This window comes from Podarcis melisellensis, assembly GCF_964234715.1.
Source record: "Podarcis melisellensis genome assembly, chromosome: 11".
NCBI lineage: Eukaryota > Metazoa > Chordata > Lepidosauria > Squamata > Lacertidae > Podarcis > Podarcis melisellensis.
This window is the reverse complement of record NC_138543.1, coordinates 10,210,047-10,230,877: the sequence shown is the minus strand read 5'-3', so window position 1 is coordinate 10,230,877 and position 20,831 is coordinate 10,210,047. Positions and strand designations below refer to the sequence as shown.

General features: G+C 42.5%; 1 protein-coding gene across 5 annotated transcripts in view; it reads left to right on the top strand.

The window, feature by feature from the left end:
* Nucleotides 1-20,831, top strand: part of CNTNAP4 (contactin associated protein family member 4) — a gene marked incomplete at its 5' end in the record, with an annotated part of 472,706 nt that overhangs the window by 423,710 nt on the left and 28,165 nt on the right. For all 5 annotated transcript variants that reach the window (XM_081930406.1, XM_081930404.1, XM_081930403.1 and 2 more), the window contains 2 exons: nt 8,526-8,696; nt 18,067-18,285. In XM_081930406.1, the coding sequence (XP_081786532.1) occupies nt 8,526-8,696; nt 18,067-18,285 (390 nt within the window). The remainder of the gene's footprint in view (nt 1-8,525; nt 8,697-18,066; nt 18,286-20,831) is intronic.

The following is a 20,831-nucleotide window of genomic DNA, read 5'->3' as shown; positions in this document are numbered from 1 at the left end:
CTGAACCCTTCAGTTCAGTTCTGTTCTGGCCTGTGAATAAACAAGAGCTGTCTGAAGAATCGCTGTGTCATCTGATATGTTCACCTACAACTTAACAATGACAGCTCAGGGGTTTTTTCTTGCCCTTCCCTCCTGACTTGCCTTCCCTTCTCCACACGGGCCCAGTCAATGCCACCCCCCCTGTCTCAGCCTCTCCTTTGTATGTGCTGCCATGCAAGGAAAACACTGCTGAAGTCTCTCCTCCAATCCCAGTACAGTCATACCTCGGGTTACAGACATTTCAGGTTGCGTTTTTTCGGGTTATGGACATGCTGAAGCCCAGAAGTACCGGAACGGGTTACTTCCAGGTTTCAGTGGTTGCGCATGCACATAAGTGCTAAGTTGCACTTTGCACATGCACAGAAGTGCCGAATCGCAACCTGCATGTGTGCAGATGCGGTGCTGTGGGTTGCAAACGCTGTGGGTTGCGAACATGCCTCCCGCACAGATCACATTCGCAACCCGAGCTTCCACTGTAGTGACCTTCCGTGGACAAGATGGGCAAATAGCAAGGAGAAACTGGGACTGCTTCCCCATTAATAATAATAATAACAATAGTAATTTATTATTTATACCCCACCCATCTGAATGGGTTTCCTCAGCCACTCTGGGCGGCTTCCAGCAGAATATTAAAATACAATGATTCTTCAGATATTAAAAGCTTCCCTAAACAGGGCTGCCTTCGGATGTCTTCTAAAAGTCTGATAGTTGTTTATTCCATAGCATTCCATAGGGTGGGCGCCACTACCGAGAAGACCCTCTGCCTGGCTCCCTGTAAGCTTATTTCTCACGGTGAGGGAACCGCCAGAAGGCCCTCAGCGCTGGACCTCAGTGTCTGGGCAGAACAATGGAAGTGGAGACGCTCCTTCAGGTATACAGGGCCAAGGCTGTTTGGGGCTTTAACGGTCAGTACCAACACTTTGAATTGTGCCCGGAAACGTACTGGGAGCCAATGTAGGTCTTTCAGGAATGGTGTTATATGGTCTCGGTGGCCACTCCCAGTCACCAGTCTAGCTGCTGCCCCAAGCTTGCCCCAAGCCTGGCAAGCTGCATTGTTAGGGCTTTGTGTGCCTCATCGCACCACCAGGGACTGCATTCTCCTGTTTTATTCAACCTTGCTCTTTAGACTGTAAGTAAAGAGATGATTCAAACACTGTGCCGGGAATATGGCAGGCCTGCACAACTTCAGTTACACACATTTTGGAATAGATAACAACCATAGGGAAATTTTAACTCATCTTCCTCCTGTGCAGAGAGATGATGTTGTACAACTGGGGTCACTAACCCAGTACTCATAGGTGCCTTGGTCTTTAAAATGTTAGCGGTGCCCTGTGCAGTGCCAAAATTTGGTGACCCCCCACCTCTTGCCTGCCATTGTTCATCTTTGTTGTGACACTCCCTGCTACCTCTTCTCTCTTGGGTGTGGGACATGGGTGGTGCTGTGGTCTAAACCACTGAGCCTCTTGGGCTCGCTGATCGGAAGGTCAGCGGTTCGAATCCCCGCAACGGGGTGAGCTCCCGTTGCTCAGTCCCGGCTCCTGCTAACCTTCAGCACCCAGTACAAATCAACTTGATCCTCTCCTCTAAATCCACTTCTGTGGCAGATGCCCCAGACTCTTATCTTTCGTTTTTATTTTTAAAGTAAGTCTCTAGCCCTCCTGGAAAGAAAGGAGTGGGGCATATGCCTGTTGTCAGCTGATGAACAAACTCATAGCCTCTTTTAGAACAGCCTTCACTTCAACAGATCTAGTCTGTTTTCTGCTACAGCTCCAAGGGAGAAGGATGTAGTTAAGTGTTGATGATCCATTTTGCATGCGGAAGGTTCCAAGTTCAATCCCCGACAACGCTAGGTAGGGCTGGGAGAGACCCTTGTCAATCATCCTGTAGAGCCAGTGTGGTGTAGTGGTGAAGAGCGGTGGACTTGTAATCTGGTGAACTGGGTTCGATTCCCCGCTCCTCCACAAGCAGCTGCTGGGTGACCTTGGGCTAGTCACACTTCTCTGAAGTCTCTCAGCCCCACTCACCTCACAGAGTGTTTGTTGTGGGGGATGAAGGGAAAGGAGAATGTTAGCTGCTTTGAGACTCCTTTGGGTAGTGATAAAGTGGGATATCAAATCCAAACTACTACTACTACAGTCAGAGAAGACAAGACTAAGTTCAGTGGACTAACTGTCCATTGAAAGCAGTCTGATCAGCATTGTATCTGGAGGCACCAGGCTAGTGGAAATTGCTTTAGGGCAATGAATATTGTACAGTTTAAAAAGCAAAATATAGAAAGTATAAGACCTTTCCTTTCTGTCATAGTAGATATCTGTGTTTGAAAATAAAACTTAGATCTCTGGATTCCTTTCCTTGCTTCTTAACGGTATTATGTTATGTGCCAGGTTTAATATTTTGCTTTATGATCCTTGGGTAGAGAACTTGCCAATAACATTTCCCCCATTGATCTGCAACGTAAGGACTGCAAATTGTCTCCCGCCCGAAGCTGCGTTTTGCTGTTCTATTGATACACTGCCATCATCATTATCTGAATGCTTCCTGGTGTTTGGACGTTGGGAAATTTATGTTTAATTTTATAACAGCGTTTGCAATAGTATTCTTGCAAATAAGAAACAAACAAGTGTGTGTTGTGATTCAAACACTTGAATATCATAATGACATTGTACTGATAGACGGTTCAGTGAAAGGCTCCTTTGTAACAAATTGGACAGTATTCAAAACTAATAATTTTCCTGACTTATGTTTCCTTTGTATCTATTTAAGTTTGCATTTTAATTGCAAACTGCAAAAACTTTAAAAAGAGTTAATTAATATTCCTTTTATTGTGCCTTTGAAATCCTGAAAGCAAATGTTTTGTTGCATAGAAATTACAAATTACTTACTTGACTAGGTGTATTATATTTATAGTACATTGGACTTCCTTTCCTGCACTTTTTAAACTGAAGTCTAGCCACCTCAAATAAGATTCTTCATGAATACATTTTCTTACATACAATAATGCTGGACTTGCCTGAAAGCCTTAAATGGCCTTCATCTATTCATTTTATACATTTCTCCTTAAAAAGTAATATCACTAAGCAGTTTATCCATTGTTAACTATGAGACTCAGCAAGCGGGGAAACCAATTTTGTTAGAATAAGCAGCATAAGGGTCTTAAAATAAACCCTACATGAGTTTAGTCCACTATATGAGCCAGTGTGGTGCAGTGGTTAGGAGCAATGGACTTGTAATCTGGTGAATGGGGTTTGTGTCTCCGCTCCTCCACATGCAGCTGCTGGGTGACCTTTGGCCAGTCACACTTCTCTGAAGTCCCTCAGCCCCATTCACCTCACAGATTGTTTGTTGTGGGGGAGGAAGGGAAAGGAGAATGTTAGCCGCTTTGAGACTCCTTAGGGTAGTGATAAAGCGGGATGTCAAATCCAAACTACTCTTCTTCTTCTTCTTCTTCTTCTTCTTCTTCTTCTTCTTCTTCTTCTTCTTCTTCTCCTCCTCCTCCTCCTCCTCCTCCTCCTCCTCCTCCTCCTCCTCAAAGTGGAATGGGCTCTGTTTAGGGCTGCTGCCATCACCACCTTTGCATGGGCAGGGTACCTCTTCGTCCCAGGAGAAAGAGGCAGCCTGCCCATTTGAAGGAGGCTGAGGCAGCTAGACTGGTGACTGGGAGCGGACGCCAAGACCATATAACACCATTCCTGAAAGACCTACATTGGCTCCCAGTACGTTTCCGAGCACAATTCCAAGTGTTGGTGCTGACCTTTAAAGCCCTAAACAGCCTCAGCCCAGTATACCTGAAGGAGCGTCTCTACCCCCATCGTCCAGCCTGGGCACTGAGGCCCAGCTCCAAGGGCCTTCTGGTGGTTCCCTCCCTGCAAAAAGTGAGGTTACAGGGAATCAGGCAGAGAGCTGTCTCAGTAGTGGTGCCCGCCATGTGGGAACGCCTTCCCATCAGATGTCAAGGAAATAAACAACTATCTGACTTTTAGAAGACATCTGAAGGCAGCCTGGTTCGTGAAGAGAACAGACCCCAGCTCGAAGATATCCTCTTTGGACTCTGGACTGGGTCTTCTGAGGGAGGTGCGTTCTGGCACCTTTTAGAGTAGAAAAAACAACAACACGGCTATAGTAATATTATAGTGCTCAGGATCAAGCCAGGTCAGACAGCCTTTGCTGTTTTTCATAGCACAGCATTTCAAAAGAACGCTTGGATAGGGAAGACACGGAGACAAAAGAAATGTGTGCGTCCAACTTAGAGAGTGAAGCATCCATCTTACAGCTTTCAACTCTTAAAAATCATTGCCTGTCTACAGCCTGAGACATCTCTCAGGTAGGCAACTACCTATTGATGCACTATGCGAAAGTTTATCTCAAAGGCCTTCAGACAGCCAGATCATCTGCATGCTTATCTAGTGGGGAAAGCAAATATTACTTACTCAGTAAACACTGGGAATTTGTCTCCAAGAAGCCTGGGAGCACATGAGTGGCTTGCAGAGGAGCATCATTCTGTAAAGAGGCAATTTTTGAGGGGGCGGGGGTGAATGGTATTTTTAGCTGCAGTTTATAATAGTCAAGATTGCAAGCAAAGTATCCCTGCTGGCAGGAATTCTTTATGGATGTCAAGTGCACAATATAGAATAGCTTCATGGTAGGTGATAAAAGGTTAGGATCACTTTCCTTTTCCATCAGTAATTATGAGTGCGACAAAAGCCATATTTTGCATCCACTTCTCCAAGCTGATGGCTTTCAAAACTGATAGAAAAATAGAAAAAGACCAAGAGGTCCTTACTTTGTTAATGCTTTTCATTTATGATGTACAATAAACTGTCACATCAGCTTTGTATTCAGTTTTCTTCTGCAAGATGCAAAGTAGCACATGGTACAAAGAAGTCCAAGAACCCACATTTTCAGAATAAGAACTACAGCTCTTACCTGTTTGATGGATGCAACTAGTAGAGAGGAACTGCTGCTCACAGCTACCTCAACAGGTTCCCTGATTAGCACTTGGAGATTTTTAAATTTCAGTTTAATTCTTCTTGTTCCCATCCTCACCCTTCCTCTTTCTTCCCTATCAGTCATGCACAAGTTGGATCTTCCTAACAGAGGGTCCATGTTGTGCTTGGCCCTGAAACTCTTCCCTAACCGGCTGGTGGGCGGGGCTTGCCCTGCTCCAATCCGGTGGTGCCACAGTTATGCCAATGGCCTTTAGCCAATCAGCAGCATGGCAAGGTTGGGGGTTGGGGGTATCTATTTGGCAGCACGACATAGGGAGCTCCTTTTGCTTCGCGCTACCGAACACCCGCCCAGCCACCTGTTAATTAGGTCATGTTTGGCCTTGCTTTGGACTTGTTTTTGGAACGGGGGCCAGGTAGGAATTTTTTCCAATGTGGCAGATTGGCTGTGGCCACTTGGTTTTTGCCTACCTCTTAGCAATCATCACAACTTTGTAAGGTTTGATTGTTAGGCATTAGTTTAGGGGAATGTGGGGAGGGGAGGTGTGGCCATCACCTGCCCCTCCAATGAATGGGGTATTCCATTAAAGGAATCTGGGGGTCTGGATCTCGTCCAAAGCCCGGAGAGGGGCTAGGGCCATCCCAGGACCACCGGGGACCCCAGGGGTGAGCACCAGTCAATATACACTGCAGGGTGGGGCAGGAGCCAGATATAGTTTGATACCAATGCCTAAGCCAATACCAGTCACATTTGTGTATTTTAATAAAGTTGTGGCCAAAATTTGCCCATTAACATTTAAACTAAATTCTGTCTCCACTGTGTCTTTATTTCCATTCGGGATGGGTTTTGGGCCTCGAAGCACAAACATGCACACATGCTCACAATCTCTAGAGAATTGTATAATAGCAAAGACAATGTAGATGGGACAATTCAGATTGGCACCTTATATCACAAAGTTCCATCCCCCCCCCATGTGTCCATTTGGCCCATTCCACACATTTCCTTATCTTCCAGTCACGAATATTCATGTTGTTTTGTTTTACCACTTGCCATCCACACCAGCGGGTGCAGCTTCACAGAATGTGTTTGGAGACATGTGTATACCTTAGAAACAATCCCAGGAAGCGTGCAATAGCAAATGTTACCGGTCTCAATTAAGATATTTCATAAAGGCATAGATAGAGGTTTGTGCTTTGGGTGGCTGGGTCAATAACCACCGCTTTTTGTGGTTGTTTTATTTAATCTTTAATGCTGAGATCTTCGCAAGAATGCTATTAACCTGACTTTGGCCTGCACAAAAGTGAAAAGGAAGTCTTGTGCAAGACTTGTGCAAGACAAAAGCACCGATGTAGATTTTAATAAACATTTCCTCTTAACCAGGGGTCAGCAAACTTTTTCAGCAGGGGGCCGGTCCACTGTCCCTCAGAAATTGTGGGGGGCCAGACTATAGTTTTTTTGGGGGGAGGAATGAACAAATTCCTATGTCCCACAAATAACCCAGAGATACATTTTAAATAAAAGGACACATTCTACTCATGTAAAATCACGCTGATTCCCGGACCATCCGCAGGCCGGATTTAGAAGGTGATTGGACTGGATCCAGCCCCCGGGCCTTAGTTTGCTTACCCATGCTCTTAACTGAGGTGTTGAAATTGCAAGTGCTTTCAGCAAGCACCAGTTAGTGGGAATAGGTGTGCTTGTAGGTCTTGCTCAGGTGCTGGCAAATGGAAGCTACCCACCAAAACATCGCTCCATATTTGACAATTCCCCCCCCCCCACGGAGTGCTGATAAGCTTCCCCAGCAACAGTGACTCAGGATGTATAACAGGCTATTTTTGCTCATCAGATATTCCATGATTAAATGTAAAAAGTACACGCCATGCGAACGCCGCTAAGGAAATTTGTGCACATGAGCAGCGCGAATTCCACAATAAGCTCCCATCCAGAAGCACAATAAATTACCATTCAGAACTAGGCTTTTGCCCAAATGATTGCGATAGTTGGCAGAATGTCGTGTGAATTTAGTACTGAGGATTTAAGCTCCTCTGAAAGCTTGTCTGGGAACTCTGGTTCAACCAAGGTTTCCAGATGTACAAGCACTGATGTATAAAGATACATAAGCGCACATCAGCAAAATGCTTGAATTTCCCACAACAATGGGTATACAGGAATTTTTAGAAAATACTTTTTAGAAATATGTCCTTTGAATGTTGTTTGGAAAGTATAAAAAGTGATAGAGTCAAGTTCTGTTTCAGCTTTTACTATATATTAATGTTTCATTATTCTACTACATTACCTTTGCTCCATTTGCCTTCCTGTTAAACATTCCACAATGTTCTTAACCATAATTGGAACCTGGTGTTGACAATTTTTAACTTCTAAGCATCAGCTCACTTTGCAAACTATATTATATATATATTATTTTAAAAACACATTGAATTAGCACAAGAAAATGATTTTGGCATCCACAGGAAGATGCTAAGTGCCTAATTTGACTTGGAAAGCAGTAGAGCTTATGAAAGTGACAGATAAAAGTGTAAGGGTTTAGCAGCAGAAATAACAAGGTGTGTTTAAATGTGCAGCATAGTGTCAAACATATCATCCCTGGGTTTGTGTTCTATTACAAATGTGTTAGGCAAGATCAATGTTCTCTAAAATACCCACTAACTAGGAAATAGCCTAGTTACAAAGCAACTGGCTATTTCATGTAACAATCCGAAGCACTCCTAGAGATATCAATGGAGGAGTCTGGTGGCCTGGTTCTTAGGACATGGGAGGGTACAGATATATCTGCAGTTTGATCAGTATAAAGGCATAAAACATGACATTGCTGCAGGGATGCTCACATAAAGTTGTGTCCTCAATTGAAGTTCATCAGATACGGTCCCGGCGCCAAGTTGGCACTCCTACTCACCAAGAGCATTTCTGAGCATGACTTTGTAAGTGATCCAGGCAGGTGGGCAGGCTCTTGTAGGGGAAGAGGAGGCTTTTAAGTATCCTGGTCCAAGACCACTGTGTCGGCATCCTGGGTCGAAAGGCCAGCTGGATAGCCCCCAGCTGGATCATCTCCTTCTCAGCTGTGCTGCTGCGAAGATCCATCGACCTCTGGCTCCGACATAAATCAGTGACTCAAGCCTCCCAGACTCAGCAATGTGAACTGCACAGCAGAGGAGGCTGAGGCTTGTGGATACATACTAAGAACTATGGGTTTATTAATCATAAATCAGGACAAAGAACCATGTTGTCTCTCCTTGCCGTCTTCTCGGAAAGAGAGTCAAAACAAAAGCAATACAGTGGAAGTTCTGCTTACGCCAGCAAACTGTGCTGGAATGTAAACAGACATGTGACACGTAACAATCCCATGCCTGCAACTAAAGGTGGGATGGAATCTTCCAACACACTGACCCCTATTTATGCAGTATTTATAGAGCTCCGGATTGAAATTGCAAGATAAGGGGGAAATTAATGCATTCTGTTTGTTTCTATTTAAATGCACTGCATGTAACAATGTTTTCTGGCTTTCTCCCTCTCTCTACCATTAGGGGAGTTTTGGAATGCAGCCTCCTTCAACACTGAGGCCTCATATCTTCATTTCCCCACTTTTCATGGAGAACTGAGTGCTGATCTGTCCTTTTTCTTTAAGACAACCGCTTCTTCTGGTGTGTTTTTAGAGAATCTGGGAATTAAAGACTTCATAAGGATAGAACTGCATTGTAAGTCCAATTTAATATAATATTACACACATATATATATGGTTGCTTGGTTCAAGTGTCTCTAGATAGATGCATTCAGCATAACTTTGCAATGGCGCGATTCCAAAAACTGCACAAAAATATGTGTCTCAGAGCAGCACTGGACAGAAGGAGACCTTACTCCATCAGCCTTGCCATGGGGAGCATAAAAGATATGTGTGGCTACACCATACATTTAAAGCACTCTTGTACCACTGTAAACTGTCATGGCTTCTCCCAAAGAATTTTGGGAGCTGTAGTTTGTTAAGGGTGCTGAGAGTTGTTGGGGGTTTCAAGAATAAGAATAAGAATAAGAATTTATTTATACCCCACCCATCTGGCTAGATTTCTTTAGCCACTCTGGGCAGCTTCCAACAGAATATTAAAATACAATAGTCCATCAAACATTAAAAGCTTCCCCAAAAGGGCTGCCTTCAGATGTCTTCTAAAGGTCTGGTAGTTGTTTTTCTCTTTGACATCTGGTGGGAGGGACATCTGGTGCCACAGGGCAGGCACCACTACTGAGAAGGCACTCTATCTGGTTCCCTGTAACTTGGCTTCTCACAGCGAAGGAACCACTAAAAGGCCCTCGGCGCTGGACCTCAGTGTCTGGGCAGAACAATGGGGGTGGAGACACTCCTATTCCCAACACAGAGCTACAATTACCTGGGAAGAAGGGTCTGATTTTAAATCACTCAGGAAATGGTAACTATACAATGCCGGATTTAGGGTAATGCCAGTGTTTCCCCAACACAGGGTGCTGAGCTGAGGGGGAGGCATAATTGAGAAGATCCATAATTGAGAAGATCTATTTGGGGACACCAACTTTGGTCTTGCATAGGGCACCAGATCATGAAAAATTGTCAAAGTCTGCCCCTGAACTCTCTGAGGGGAAATAAGCATCTACTATCAACTCTCAGTTCCTAAGGCTCTTGGGGGAAACCATGATACTGCTTTAAATGTATGCGTTTGTCTGCTACCAAGTATGGGTCTGCTATTTCCTCCCTCTTTGTAGTGCACGTATCTGCAGTGTGGTTGTGTGTTCATGTGTGAGATTCGTGCACTGGGCCCCCCCAAAATTGAACCACCTATGCTGTATGGCTTGAAGCCCCCAAATGAAGCCACATTAATTTCACTCTGCAGTCTCTTAAATTGCTTAACTACATCCTTATACAGTTATAGTGCAGGATGGCTGATTGAGTTTCGCTCAAATTGTTTCCTCAATGTAATGGTACAAAGAACATGAATTCACTCTTTTCCCAATGTTTGCCATATTAAACAACAGTGACATTACTTTGCCTTCTGTTCCTTTCTTGTGAACTGCCATAAAATAACAATGATGCGGTAACCTCAGAGGGTCGTGGAGCCGATAAACAACACTGTACTGAGTTTTAGTAATTCAATACGGAACCTTAGCAGCTATAATGAGAGCCTTGTGGGATCTTGATGTTCCAAAATCAAGAAGGTTACATAGCAAACAGACAGTTGAATCAGAAACTGAAAAAGACATCTGAATAGCTAACTGACTGGAATGGTGAAAAATTGCAGAGGGCGGGGAAAGAACAATGCAATTTTAGTAAAAGGTAAAGGGACCCCTGACCATTAGGTCCAGTCGTGCCCGACTCTGGGGTTGCGGTGCTCATCTTGCTTTATTGGCCGAGGGAGCTGGCGTACAGCTTCTGGGTCATGTGGCCAGCATGACTAAGCTGTTTCTGGCGAACCAGAGCAGTGCACGGAAACGCCGTTTACCTTCCTGCCGGAGCAGTACCTATTTATCTACTTGCACTTTGACATGCTTTTGAACTGCTAGGTTGGCAGGAGCAGGGACCGAGCAACGGGAGCTCACCCTGCTGCGGGGATTCGAACCGCCAACCTTCTGATTGGCAAGTCCTAGGTTCTGTGGTTTAACCCACAGCACCACCCATGTCCCTGGTCATCTCCCATGGAAGCAGTCACAGGACTTTTAGTTAGATGTGAGGGAAGACTCTTGTTTGCACACTGACCCGAACATTTCCCATACTCTATGAAGAATATGCTGCTCAACATTTCCAAGGTTTCTTTGCTCGTTTGAGTATTGCGGAACTAGAACTTGATGGTTTTGGGGGGCCCATTTGCTTTATATTATGCAGTGAAAGGTATCTCTTGTATGAAACAGGCGACCTGCTGTGCTGTATCATGATTGCATTAGTACAACCGAGCCCAGAGGCTACTTGTGCACCCAGATCTCTGATTGATGCAACGTCCAGGGGTTCTGGGTGCTTACGCAGGGTTTGGTTTCCTTGGAATGAGGGACAGTGTAGAATTGTGGTGTCTGTATGATATATGTACCCTGAGCTGTAGTGTATTGCCTCTCCCATAGTCGCAGAGTTGGAGTCAAGTAGAAATCAAGCATGGCTCTGTCTTTCTGGCTTCTGCCTGGGACACCGCCCCCCCCCCCAAAAAAAAGAAAGCTGAACCACCCAACTTTAAATGGAAAGCATGGCACAAAAGGAAGTCTAGATGAGCCTCAAGTGGCAGTCAAACAAATGAGAAATTAATATTTTGGGAGATAAAATCACAGAACTGGCATGCGGTTACGGAAAGGACCTCTTGCATGTCCCAACCAGCCAACCAAACATCCACCAATGATGGGTTGCATAGAAGGGCTTTTCCATCACATTGCAGGGTGAAGGCAGGTTGATATAATAGTATTTTTTTATTTATTTATTTATTATTATTATTATTATTATTATTATTATTATTATTATTATTATTATTATTATTATTATTATCACCCCACTCATCTGACTGGGTTTCCCCAGCCACTCTGGGCGGCTTATATCACATAAAAAAATTATAAAACAACAGATATTATAAATTTCCCGATATAGGGCTGATACAGGGTTGATATGGGATCATTTGAGTTTTTTGCTATAACCCAGGCTTCCTCAACCTCAGCGCTCCAGATGTTTTGAGACTGCAATTCCCAGCATCCCTGACCACTGGTCCTGCTAGCTAGGGATCATGGGAGTTGTAGGCCAAAAACATCTGTAGGGCTGAAGTTGAGGAAGCCTGCTATGACCAATCAATTTGGTTTTCTAATATCAATCCAGGGAAACCTGTATTTTTTGGAATATAGCCAATCCTGTTTATGTCGTTTGGGTCAGAATTGATTCTGGCTGGTTTACTGTTCAGATTAAGGAAACTAAAAAAATTGCAGGGGGTATGTTTGCCTTGTCAAGGAAAAGAAATAAAATAGAATACAAACCAACACCACTGAGAAGTGCTAACTGTCTGCCTGTCAGCCAATAAAATACATAATTTATGTAATCTACCAACTTCAAACCGGAAAGGTACATCAAAGCAAGGGTTTGAAAGGACCATACTTGAAAGCAGGAAATTGTAATGTGTTTAGATGACTGTTAAATGTATGCGCAGTCATGCTCTTTTGTTGTAGGTATTAGGTAGCTTTGTTGTGTGACCAGCCTGCTTTGTATGTGTGGTAATACTTTGGCCAATTGACCTATAGAGTTTCCACCGGAGGTTTCATTATATATATATTTATATATAAAATTAAAAGCATCCTGTGTGTACAGTCCATAGATTTAAAGCAGGTTATACTGATGTCTTGCTTTGACATACAAATCTCTGCGTGTTTCAAACCCGTTATGAATAAAAACCACTGCTCAAGTTCAAAATTTCTGGTGTTAAAAAGACAGCCTGCAACAGACGGAATGTTTGATGTCATTGTGTGAGGCCATTTGAGTAAATCATGGATTCAGTTCTAATACGTTTGAATGTAAATGACCAATTTGTGTTTGACTGCTTATTAATTGTTCAGAGTCACTTAACATTTTGTGGTGGAATATTTGAAATGTTAATGATAAATAACAATTAACATGTCAAATTCAGGATATCATTCAATATGGTAATATAATAGAAATGTTTTAAAGCTCATTATGGCATTAATACTTGACCTCACACAATCGTTGCTAACACAGAAACCATTTTATTTTGTGATTTAATCTTGTACGTCAGTCTTTTTGAAACTTCAGCTTCTTAGTGTGTGGTCTCCGCCCTATAAACTACTTCCTGAGAGTAAGGCCCACTGAACTCCATGCAGATGTTCATAGGATCATGTGGTTAAGCTCCTGCTCCATCATATATATATATATATATATATATATATGCAGGTTTTGGTGTCCTCGGGTGTCTTCCCGTGTAAAAGTTGGGGTGTCTAGGCGACGTTTCGACGAGGTCTCACTCGTCATCTTCAGGCTGGTGCTTTCGGCTTCTTGTTACTGGAACAGAGCAGGATCTCAGTGTTTGAGTTCCTATAAATACTGTTGAGGGGGTGTGGTGTATAGCCTCCAATGTTGGAACTCAAACACTGAGATCCTGCTCTGTTCCAGTAACAAGAAGCCGAAAGCACCAGCCTGAAGATGACGAGTGAGACCTCGTCGAAACGTCGCCTAGACACCCCAACTTTTACACGGGAAGACACCCGAGGACACCAAAACCTGCATTCCTGTACCCGTGAAAATCTACGAAAGCATATATATATATATATATATATATATATATATATATATATATATATATGCGCACACATACACACACACTTTTATTGTTTTTTTTAACATATCATTTCCAACAATCATCTAACATAACTTCTTTTCTTATACAATGCTTTAGACTTCCATCAACACCTCTGATGATTTTCTGTTCTTTATCACTTATTCTGCATTTCTTAATTTCTCCATTACTCTTCATTATCATTAACTAATAATTCTCCTCATAGTCTTTCTTGTAATATATCAGATAGTCTTCCTTACAAAACTTCTTGCAGTCCTACTAATCTGTTCATTACCATTACTTTTCAAATAGTTTGTATATTTACACAAGTCTTCTAAGAATCTCTGGTCCCACAGGTTTCGAATCCTTCCTGTTAATTTACCCCATCATCCTTTTTAGTGAACAAAGCATAACCACTACTGAGAATAAAACTATTTCCAAATAGGCATGATTCTAGTGCATCCTGCCACCTTGTGAGCAAAGTTTTGTTTTGGTTGTTAAGTTATTACAAAGGGGGAGGAAACGGACAGAAAGCATGAAGATTGGCACAAAATCCAATAGTGAGATACCCACTAACAGTGCCCCTGCTTCCAGGCTGCAATTTTCTTTTCAGTACTGTACACAGAAGTCCAATTAATGTTAACAATGTCTTACAGAACAAGACACATTTATGGGTCAAGTAATAATGGTTAGAGCTGTACAGTCCATTGTGTAAAATCCAGGGATGCCCTGACTAGGTGTATTAATAGATTCCATCCAAAAGCCTAATGGCTTTCAAGATCCCTTGCCTGCCCACTCCCTTCCTGACCTCAATGTAAAATGCTGCTGTCCTAGATTTGCTGCAGTCATTCTTTCTTCTTCTGCCCCCTTCAAACTCAGTGTTGCTGCCATGCATTTTATTCTTTGCTGCAAGCCTGACGTTCATGGCCTGTTCTCCTTGTTTTGACAACACGCAGCTTCTACTATCATTAGACTGTATGTGAGGTCATTGCCCAGTCCAGATTTCATGTGCCAACTGGGGATTCCTAGGAAAGCAATCAGTAAGTGATTGCTTCCCACCCAATTCTCCATTGTCTAAGCTTTCATTTGGGTTCTGTAGGCAAATGATCTCATTGAAGTATACAGGGCATAGCTGTCAACTTTCAGATTTGAAAATAAGGGATCAGCAGCCTCGAAAATAAGGGATCAGCAGCCTCACCTGTCCCGGGGATAGTCTACGGGATATCTAACAATCCGGGATAGCAGCAGGAAGCAGCAGGAATAAGGGTAAAAGGTAAAGGTAAAGGGACCCCTGACCATTAGGTCCAGTCGTGACTGACTCTGGGGTTGTGGCGCTCATCTCACTTTATTGGCCGAGGGAGCAGGCATACAGCTTCTGGGTCATGTGGTCAGCATGACTAAGCCACTTCTGGCGTACCGGAGCAGCGCACAGAAACGCTGTTTACCTTCCCGCCGGAGCCGTACCTATTTATCTGCTTGCACTTTGATGTGCTTTCAAACCATTAGGTTGGCAGGAGCAGGGACCAAGCAACAGGAGCGCACCCCGTCACGGGGATTCGAACTGCTGACCTTCTGACCGGCAAGTCCTAGGCTCTGTGGTTTAACCTAGTGTTTTTCAACCTTTTTTGGGCAAAGGCACACTTGTTTCATGAAAAAAAATCACGAGGCACACCACCATTAGAAAATGTTAAAAAAATTAACTCTGTGCCTATATTGACTATATATAAAGTAATTCCCTTGAATAGGAATCAAATAAACACAAAGAAAGTATTTTATAATTACTTTATTATGAAATAGTAAGAAAACAGAAATATGAAAAATTATAAAATACTTTATTTTTAAATCTTTCAAATTTTTCAATTTTCCCCACGGCACACCAGGCAACATCTCGCGGCACACTAGTGTGCCGCGGAACAGTGGTTGAAAAACACTGGTTTAACCCACAGCGCCACCCGCGTTGGAATAAGGGAATTTCCTGCAAAAAAAGGGAAGGTTGACAGCTATGATACAGGGTCATTTCTTGGTCTTGGAGGACCCTGGGCAATGTGTCTTTTGCCAAGTCACTTCCTCCATCTGTTAGACCTCCACCTTCCCTTGGTCCTGGTGGATCCAGTCAGTGGATCCCGTGTACCGACACTTCTCTAAATGTTAAAGAAAAAGAAGAAATGAATGGAGCCCGGAATCTGGCTCTGCCAGGATGTTGAGCCCCTGGCAGCTGACCAAATATGCCAATTCCTAAAAATATAATTGCACATACCTAAATTTATCTTTTGTCATAGTTTTTTTTTAAAAAAACATTTCTTTATTTGACTTTTTTTTCCAATTTTAGAACAGTACCCAGAACATACTAATGATGAGATCCCTCATTGGTTTTCACGAGAAGCAGATTCATTCATTTGCATACAACAAAGTTTTGTTTGTTTGTTTGCAGGCATAGTTCCAATTTGGAGCTTTGCCTGATTTTATTCCCTTGCTGAATTTCACCCGCCTTCCCATTGGGAGGCACCTCTGAAATAAAAGCCCACAAAATGCATTTAAACCGATTGTTTTGCCACCCATAGTTCTTTTCTTAAGGCACCCTGCAATGCCAAAGGTATTTCTGTAGAACTAATAATTGATTTCAAAGAGGAGTCCTGCTTCCAATATGATTGGAAAATGAGTTTGGCTAATTGAAGAGCAGGCATCAATCATCACGTTTACTTGGACACTTTTTCTGGCCCGTGTAGTCAGCGCAACATGAATCATAAATCACATTTGTACTCCATGCCATGCCATTGATTTCAGTTATATCCATCAAGTAAGTGCTAGTGCTGGACAGAATGTTTGAAAAGTTAAACTTAAAGCTTTATATAGTAACACCTCTTATGAGTTTTCATTTTCAGATATGAAGCTTATATTCTTCTGCTTGATTTCCGTAAGAACTTTTTTGGCGGGAGGGGATTACTTTGCCCACATCTTATGGAAACCATTTTCAGTCTGAGTGCAAACAGTTGCCTTCACTGACTAAACATCATTAGGTGTTACCCATCTTACATTGTTTTTGCATCTATTGGGCTAGATGTGCAAACTGTTAAATTAAATAGAGAAAAGTTCACCGATTTCTTTTTTGCGGAGCCCAGCCCATTTCAGAGTCCAGATCCCCCACAAAGGATGGTAAAGATAATGATAATAATAATAATAATAATAATAATAATAATAATAATAATAATAATACCTTTATTGTCGGTGCACAACCTGTGTACAATGAAATTAACCGAGCCTCCCCCCCCCCAACAATCAATCTCTTTGCACTTTGTGTGCTTGTCGCATATCACACCAACCCCAAAAGTCAGTTGCACTATATTATTTTCCGTTCAGCAGCCTAACAGCCCACAGATAGAAACTGTTTTTTAGCTTGTTGGTATGACTTCTATACCTCCTGCCCGAGGGTAGAAGATTAAAGTGGTGATGGCCGGGGTGTGAATCGTCCCTGAGAATTTTTCTCGCTCTCCTAAGGAAACGATCCCTTGCGATGTCATCTAGCGGGCTCAGGGGACAGCCCATGGTATCATGTGCTGTGTTCACCACCCTCTGTAAAGACTTTCTGTCCGTGGCTGTCAAGCCAACGTACCACACTGTGATACCATATGAGAGGACACTTTCTATTGTGGACCGGTAGAAGGAGGTCATCAATTGTTTAACATTGTTCTTTCTAAAGACCCCAAGAAAATGGAGACTCTGTTGGGCCTTCCTAACCACCTGAGTTATATTGTTTTTCCAAGTGAGATCTTCACTAAGGTAAACCAGGAATTTAAAGGAAGAGACTCTCTCCACACAACCACAAGATAGAGCTCTGAAGAGATTCTATAGTGAGATGGACTTTGAAAATCTCTCATCTTTATTGCTTCTTGAATTTAACAACATTTGTATCTTCTTAAAGGTTTTAGTCACTTCTATTTCAGACAAATCAGTTCTACCAAGTGTTTTGACAGGGATTGGACTGGGATGAAGTTGCCCCTGAGTTCAGAAGTGGGGATAAATTGGTGAGATTCATTTGACAGCAGAAGAAACTGGTCCTTTAATGTCATCAGCAAAGCACTGTGGAATACCCTGATAAGCATACACCTTACGTTCCAACTTTTTAATACCTACTGAAATCTTTTCTATTCCACCAGTCCTATGTGGGCAATTAAGAATCCTTCTACAACAATTAGCTGATTTTTGACTTAAACTCTTGATATTGTTTTTATGGTATGGCTTTATGTACACTCTTTATTCAGATTATCCAAAAATAAACTTTTGCAGAAGTTCTTTTAATATTAATACTTAAACAAATATTTTCCACACCTATATTAGTAGGCAATATAAAATGCATTGACTAGTACTCTATACTATTGAGCTTGTACTAGATGGATTGGCTTCTTAATCTGTATGACATAAAATCAGTTTTCCTACTTGCTGAAACAATCCTTTAACTAAAGGTTTATTCTAGTTCAACAACCAATTAGACAAATCATTAGGCTGTTTTCCACTTTCTTACTGAAGGCTTATTACATTTGTATATTCAGTGTCTATGTTGCAAGTATTTGTGGTATAAAGTTACACTAACTTAACTATCTGTCCCCCCCCCCAATAAATTAGTTTCCTGCCGCTAATATATAACTTACAGTAGAAGAGCTAAAGTCATTATTTTTAACAAAGGAAATTAATCTTACCATTATTCCACAACATGAAGAAAATAAGTTTATACCATGCTTTCCACACATTTTCAATGTGGTTTTGGTAACCCAAAAGTCTAAACTGTCTTTATTCTTTCTAGCACCAACTGAAGTGACGTTTTCATTTGATGTGGGAAATGGGCCAAATGAAATCACAGTGCAGTCCCCCTCTTCCTTAAATGACAACCAGTGGCACTATGTGAAAGCTGAAAGAAACATCAAAGAGGCATCACTGCAAGTAGATCAACTCCCTCAAAGAACTCACACAGCTTCATCCGATGGGCATATCCGTTTGCAGCTCAATAGCCAGCTCTTTGTTGGTAAGTCTACTTTTCCAGAAATATTTCCTAAGCGTTGACAAGGAACGGTAAACTGCTTCATATAAGAGAGCCATTTGTGTTGTTAGTAAGGTGATAAATAGATAAACATTAGGAATATGAGCGTTGGGGTAAGAAAATTCCAGGGTTTGTTGGAGAAACTGATCATCTAGATTTTTTTTCAGTCAAGCTTTCAACTTGGTTTTTGGCCGAAAACGTTATGGATCATGTAGGTTGATGACTGGTTGAACTAGGAGGCAGATAGGTGTAAGACAGTGACCTTGTTTCTCCTGGGTGTTTCAGCTGTGACCATGATATCTTTCTGGGCCATTTTGCAGGGATAGGGATTGAAGGTGCCGTATTGTACGGCTGCTTCTCATTACTGCATGATAGGACCCAGCAGATGATCCTGGGGTACTTTGGCTTTGCCCTTTTTCTAGCCGTCTGTGGGATTCTATAACGTTCCATCTTGTCCTCTGTGCTGTTCAATTTCTACATGAAATCACTGGGAGAAGTCATCAATAAGATGATACTCAGCTCCATCCCACTTCTGCATCTGATCTCAGGGAGAAAGTGGAAACGGCCATGTTCATCTGTTGTAAATAATTGAAGGGGACGTTAAGAAATGAAATCAAATTCAGACAAGTCTGAAAAATGAGTGGTACGGCACTGATTCGAGTGCAGAAGTCCAGCCTGTAATGAATAGGCCTGCATTGCCTCTGAAAGATCATTTCCATAGTTTGGTGGTGTCAGTGGTGCCTTTTCCCGTTTTGTCTGATACACCAGCAATGCCCTTATCTCATGAAAGAAGACTTCACCACAGGAATTCATGTGTCATTTACTTCCAGGTTAGACTATTGGAATTCTTTTTTGGTGATCACTCGTAGCTGAGCAAGATTGTCTTCCATGAACACAGTTTTAACAGTGAGTGCATAGGGGACTGTGGAGGCCAGTTCGGGATCCACATGTCCTTCCACAGTGGGGACATAGGTTTCCAGGCAGGATCACAGTGAGGGTTTGCCAAGTGGGCCTTCCGCTTAGCTCATTTTCCCATTTTGTCCTGAGTTCTTTTAAGGCAGCCCAAGAGACCTTGAAGATTTCCTCATTGACTAAAAGTAAAAAATAGAGCAGAGATTCTTTTTAATGTTTTATTATCATAGAGTTGTAGCATTGGAAGGGATCCTGAGGATCATCTAATTCAATCCCTTGTATATGTAGCTGATCGAACCTGCAACCTTGGCATTCTCAGCACAGTGCTGGTTTTAGAATTTTAGAAGTGTCCAAACAGATATAGAAATTCTACTGTCTGGTGTAAAGAATTATGCCCTTTGCACATTATCCTTCTCTGGGTTTTCACTTCTTAAACTTTGTACAGAAAGGTCCTGTACTTTTGCTCTCTTCTTTGTGACGCTGAAAATAAACGGAAACATGATCCGTTATTGCCTCTGCAGCTGCTAGCCCCTCAAAGATCTATGCAATTGCTTCTTCAAATTCTCTGGAGGAAGACTGATGCAAAGTGACTGTTGCTTTCATTTAAAAACTCCAAATGATGCATTTTAAAAGTTTGACAGAAAAGAAATAGCAAATTACAGTTTCATACATTTAACGGGACTAAATGCATTTTTTCAAGCTAATACTGACAATTCTTCTCCTTTGAATAATGCTTGCTTGTTCAACTGTTATTCAGTTCAATAAATACTTACATTTTTGGTGCAAAATCAACCGTTTCCTGAAATTATTCAATCAGTGGTGGTTATTGACTATGGTTCCCTTCACTACCCTGAATTCCTGTGCTTTCAAAGCTTGGCCCCTAGCTTTTGATAGCTCCTAAATATATCAATCTCTTACCACAATGACAAGTCTGACATTCTACCCGCAATGCCACACTAAATTGTTCTCCCTGTGACCATATTCTTGCTCTATAAGACACTTCAAACAAGTGCAGATCACACACTTCAAACGTGTGTATTCCATGAGGTGTTATTTGGGATCCCAAATTAAAATCTGGCTTAAGCTGAAAAACTGGATAAACTGGAGAAGCATACGAAGAATTCTTGTCTTTTGACCCTTTCCTCCTGACCAGTTCTCCCTTTTTGGAGGGCTGTTTTGCGGGCAGGAATCTGGGTCCTCGCAGTGACCCGGTAGTGGGCGGAGGAACGCAGCCTGCGTCAGCAGCATCACTGGCGGCGTCACACCCCTGGCCAGCCAATCGGATTTGCCTGGGGGCGTGGCTACGACAGTTTAAATAGAGGTGTGGCTGGGGAGGCAGTTTCCATTTCAGGATTTCCAATCCCGCCCACCCTCTTTTCTTGCATGGCTTGACTATGGCCTTGCTATGACTTATGTCAGTCGCCTGGTCTTCTGGACCAGGTAGGAATTTTCCAATTGGCAAAATTGGCACTAGCCATTTGGTTTTCACCTAACTAGAAGCAATTGTCGCAACTTTGTAAGGTTAGGCATTGGGTAAGCCTTATTATGGGAGGGGAGGTTGACTCTTCCTGCCCCTCCATGTTAAAGGGATCCAGGAGGGTGGTTCCTGTCCAAAGCCT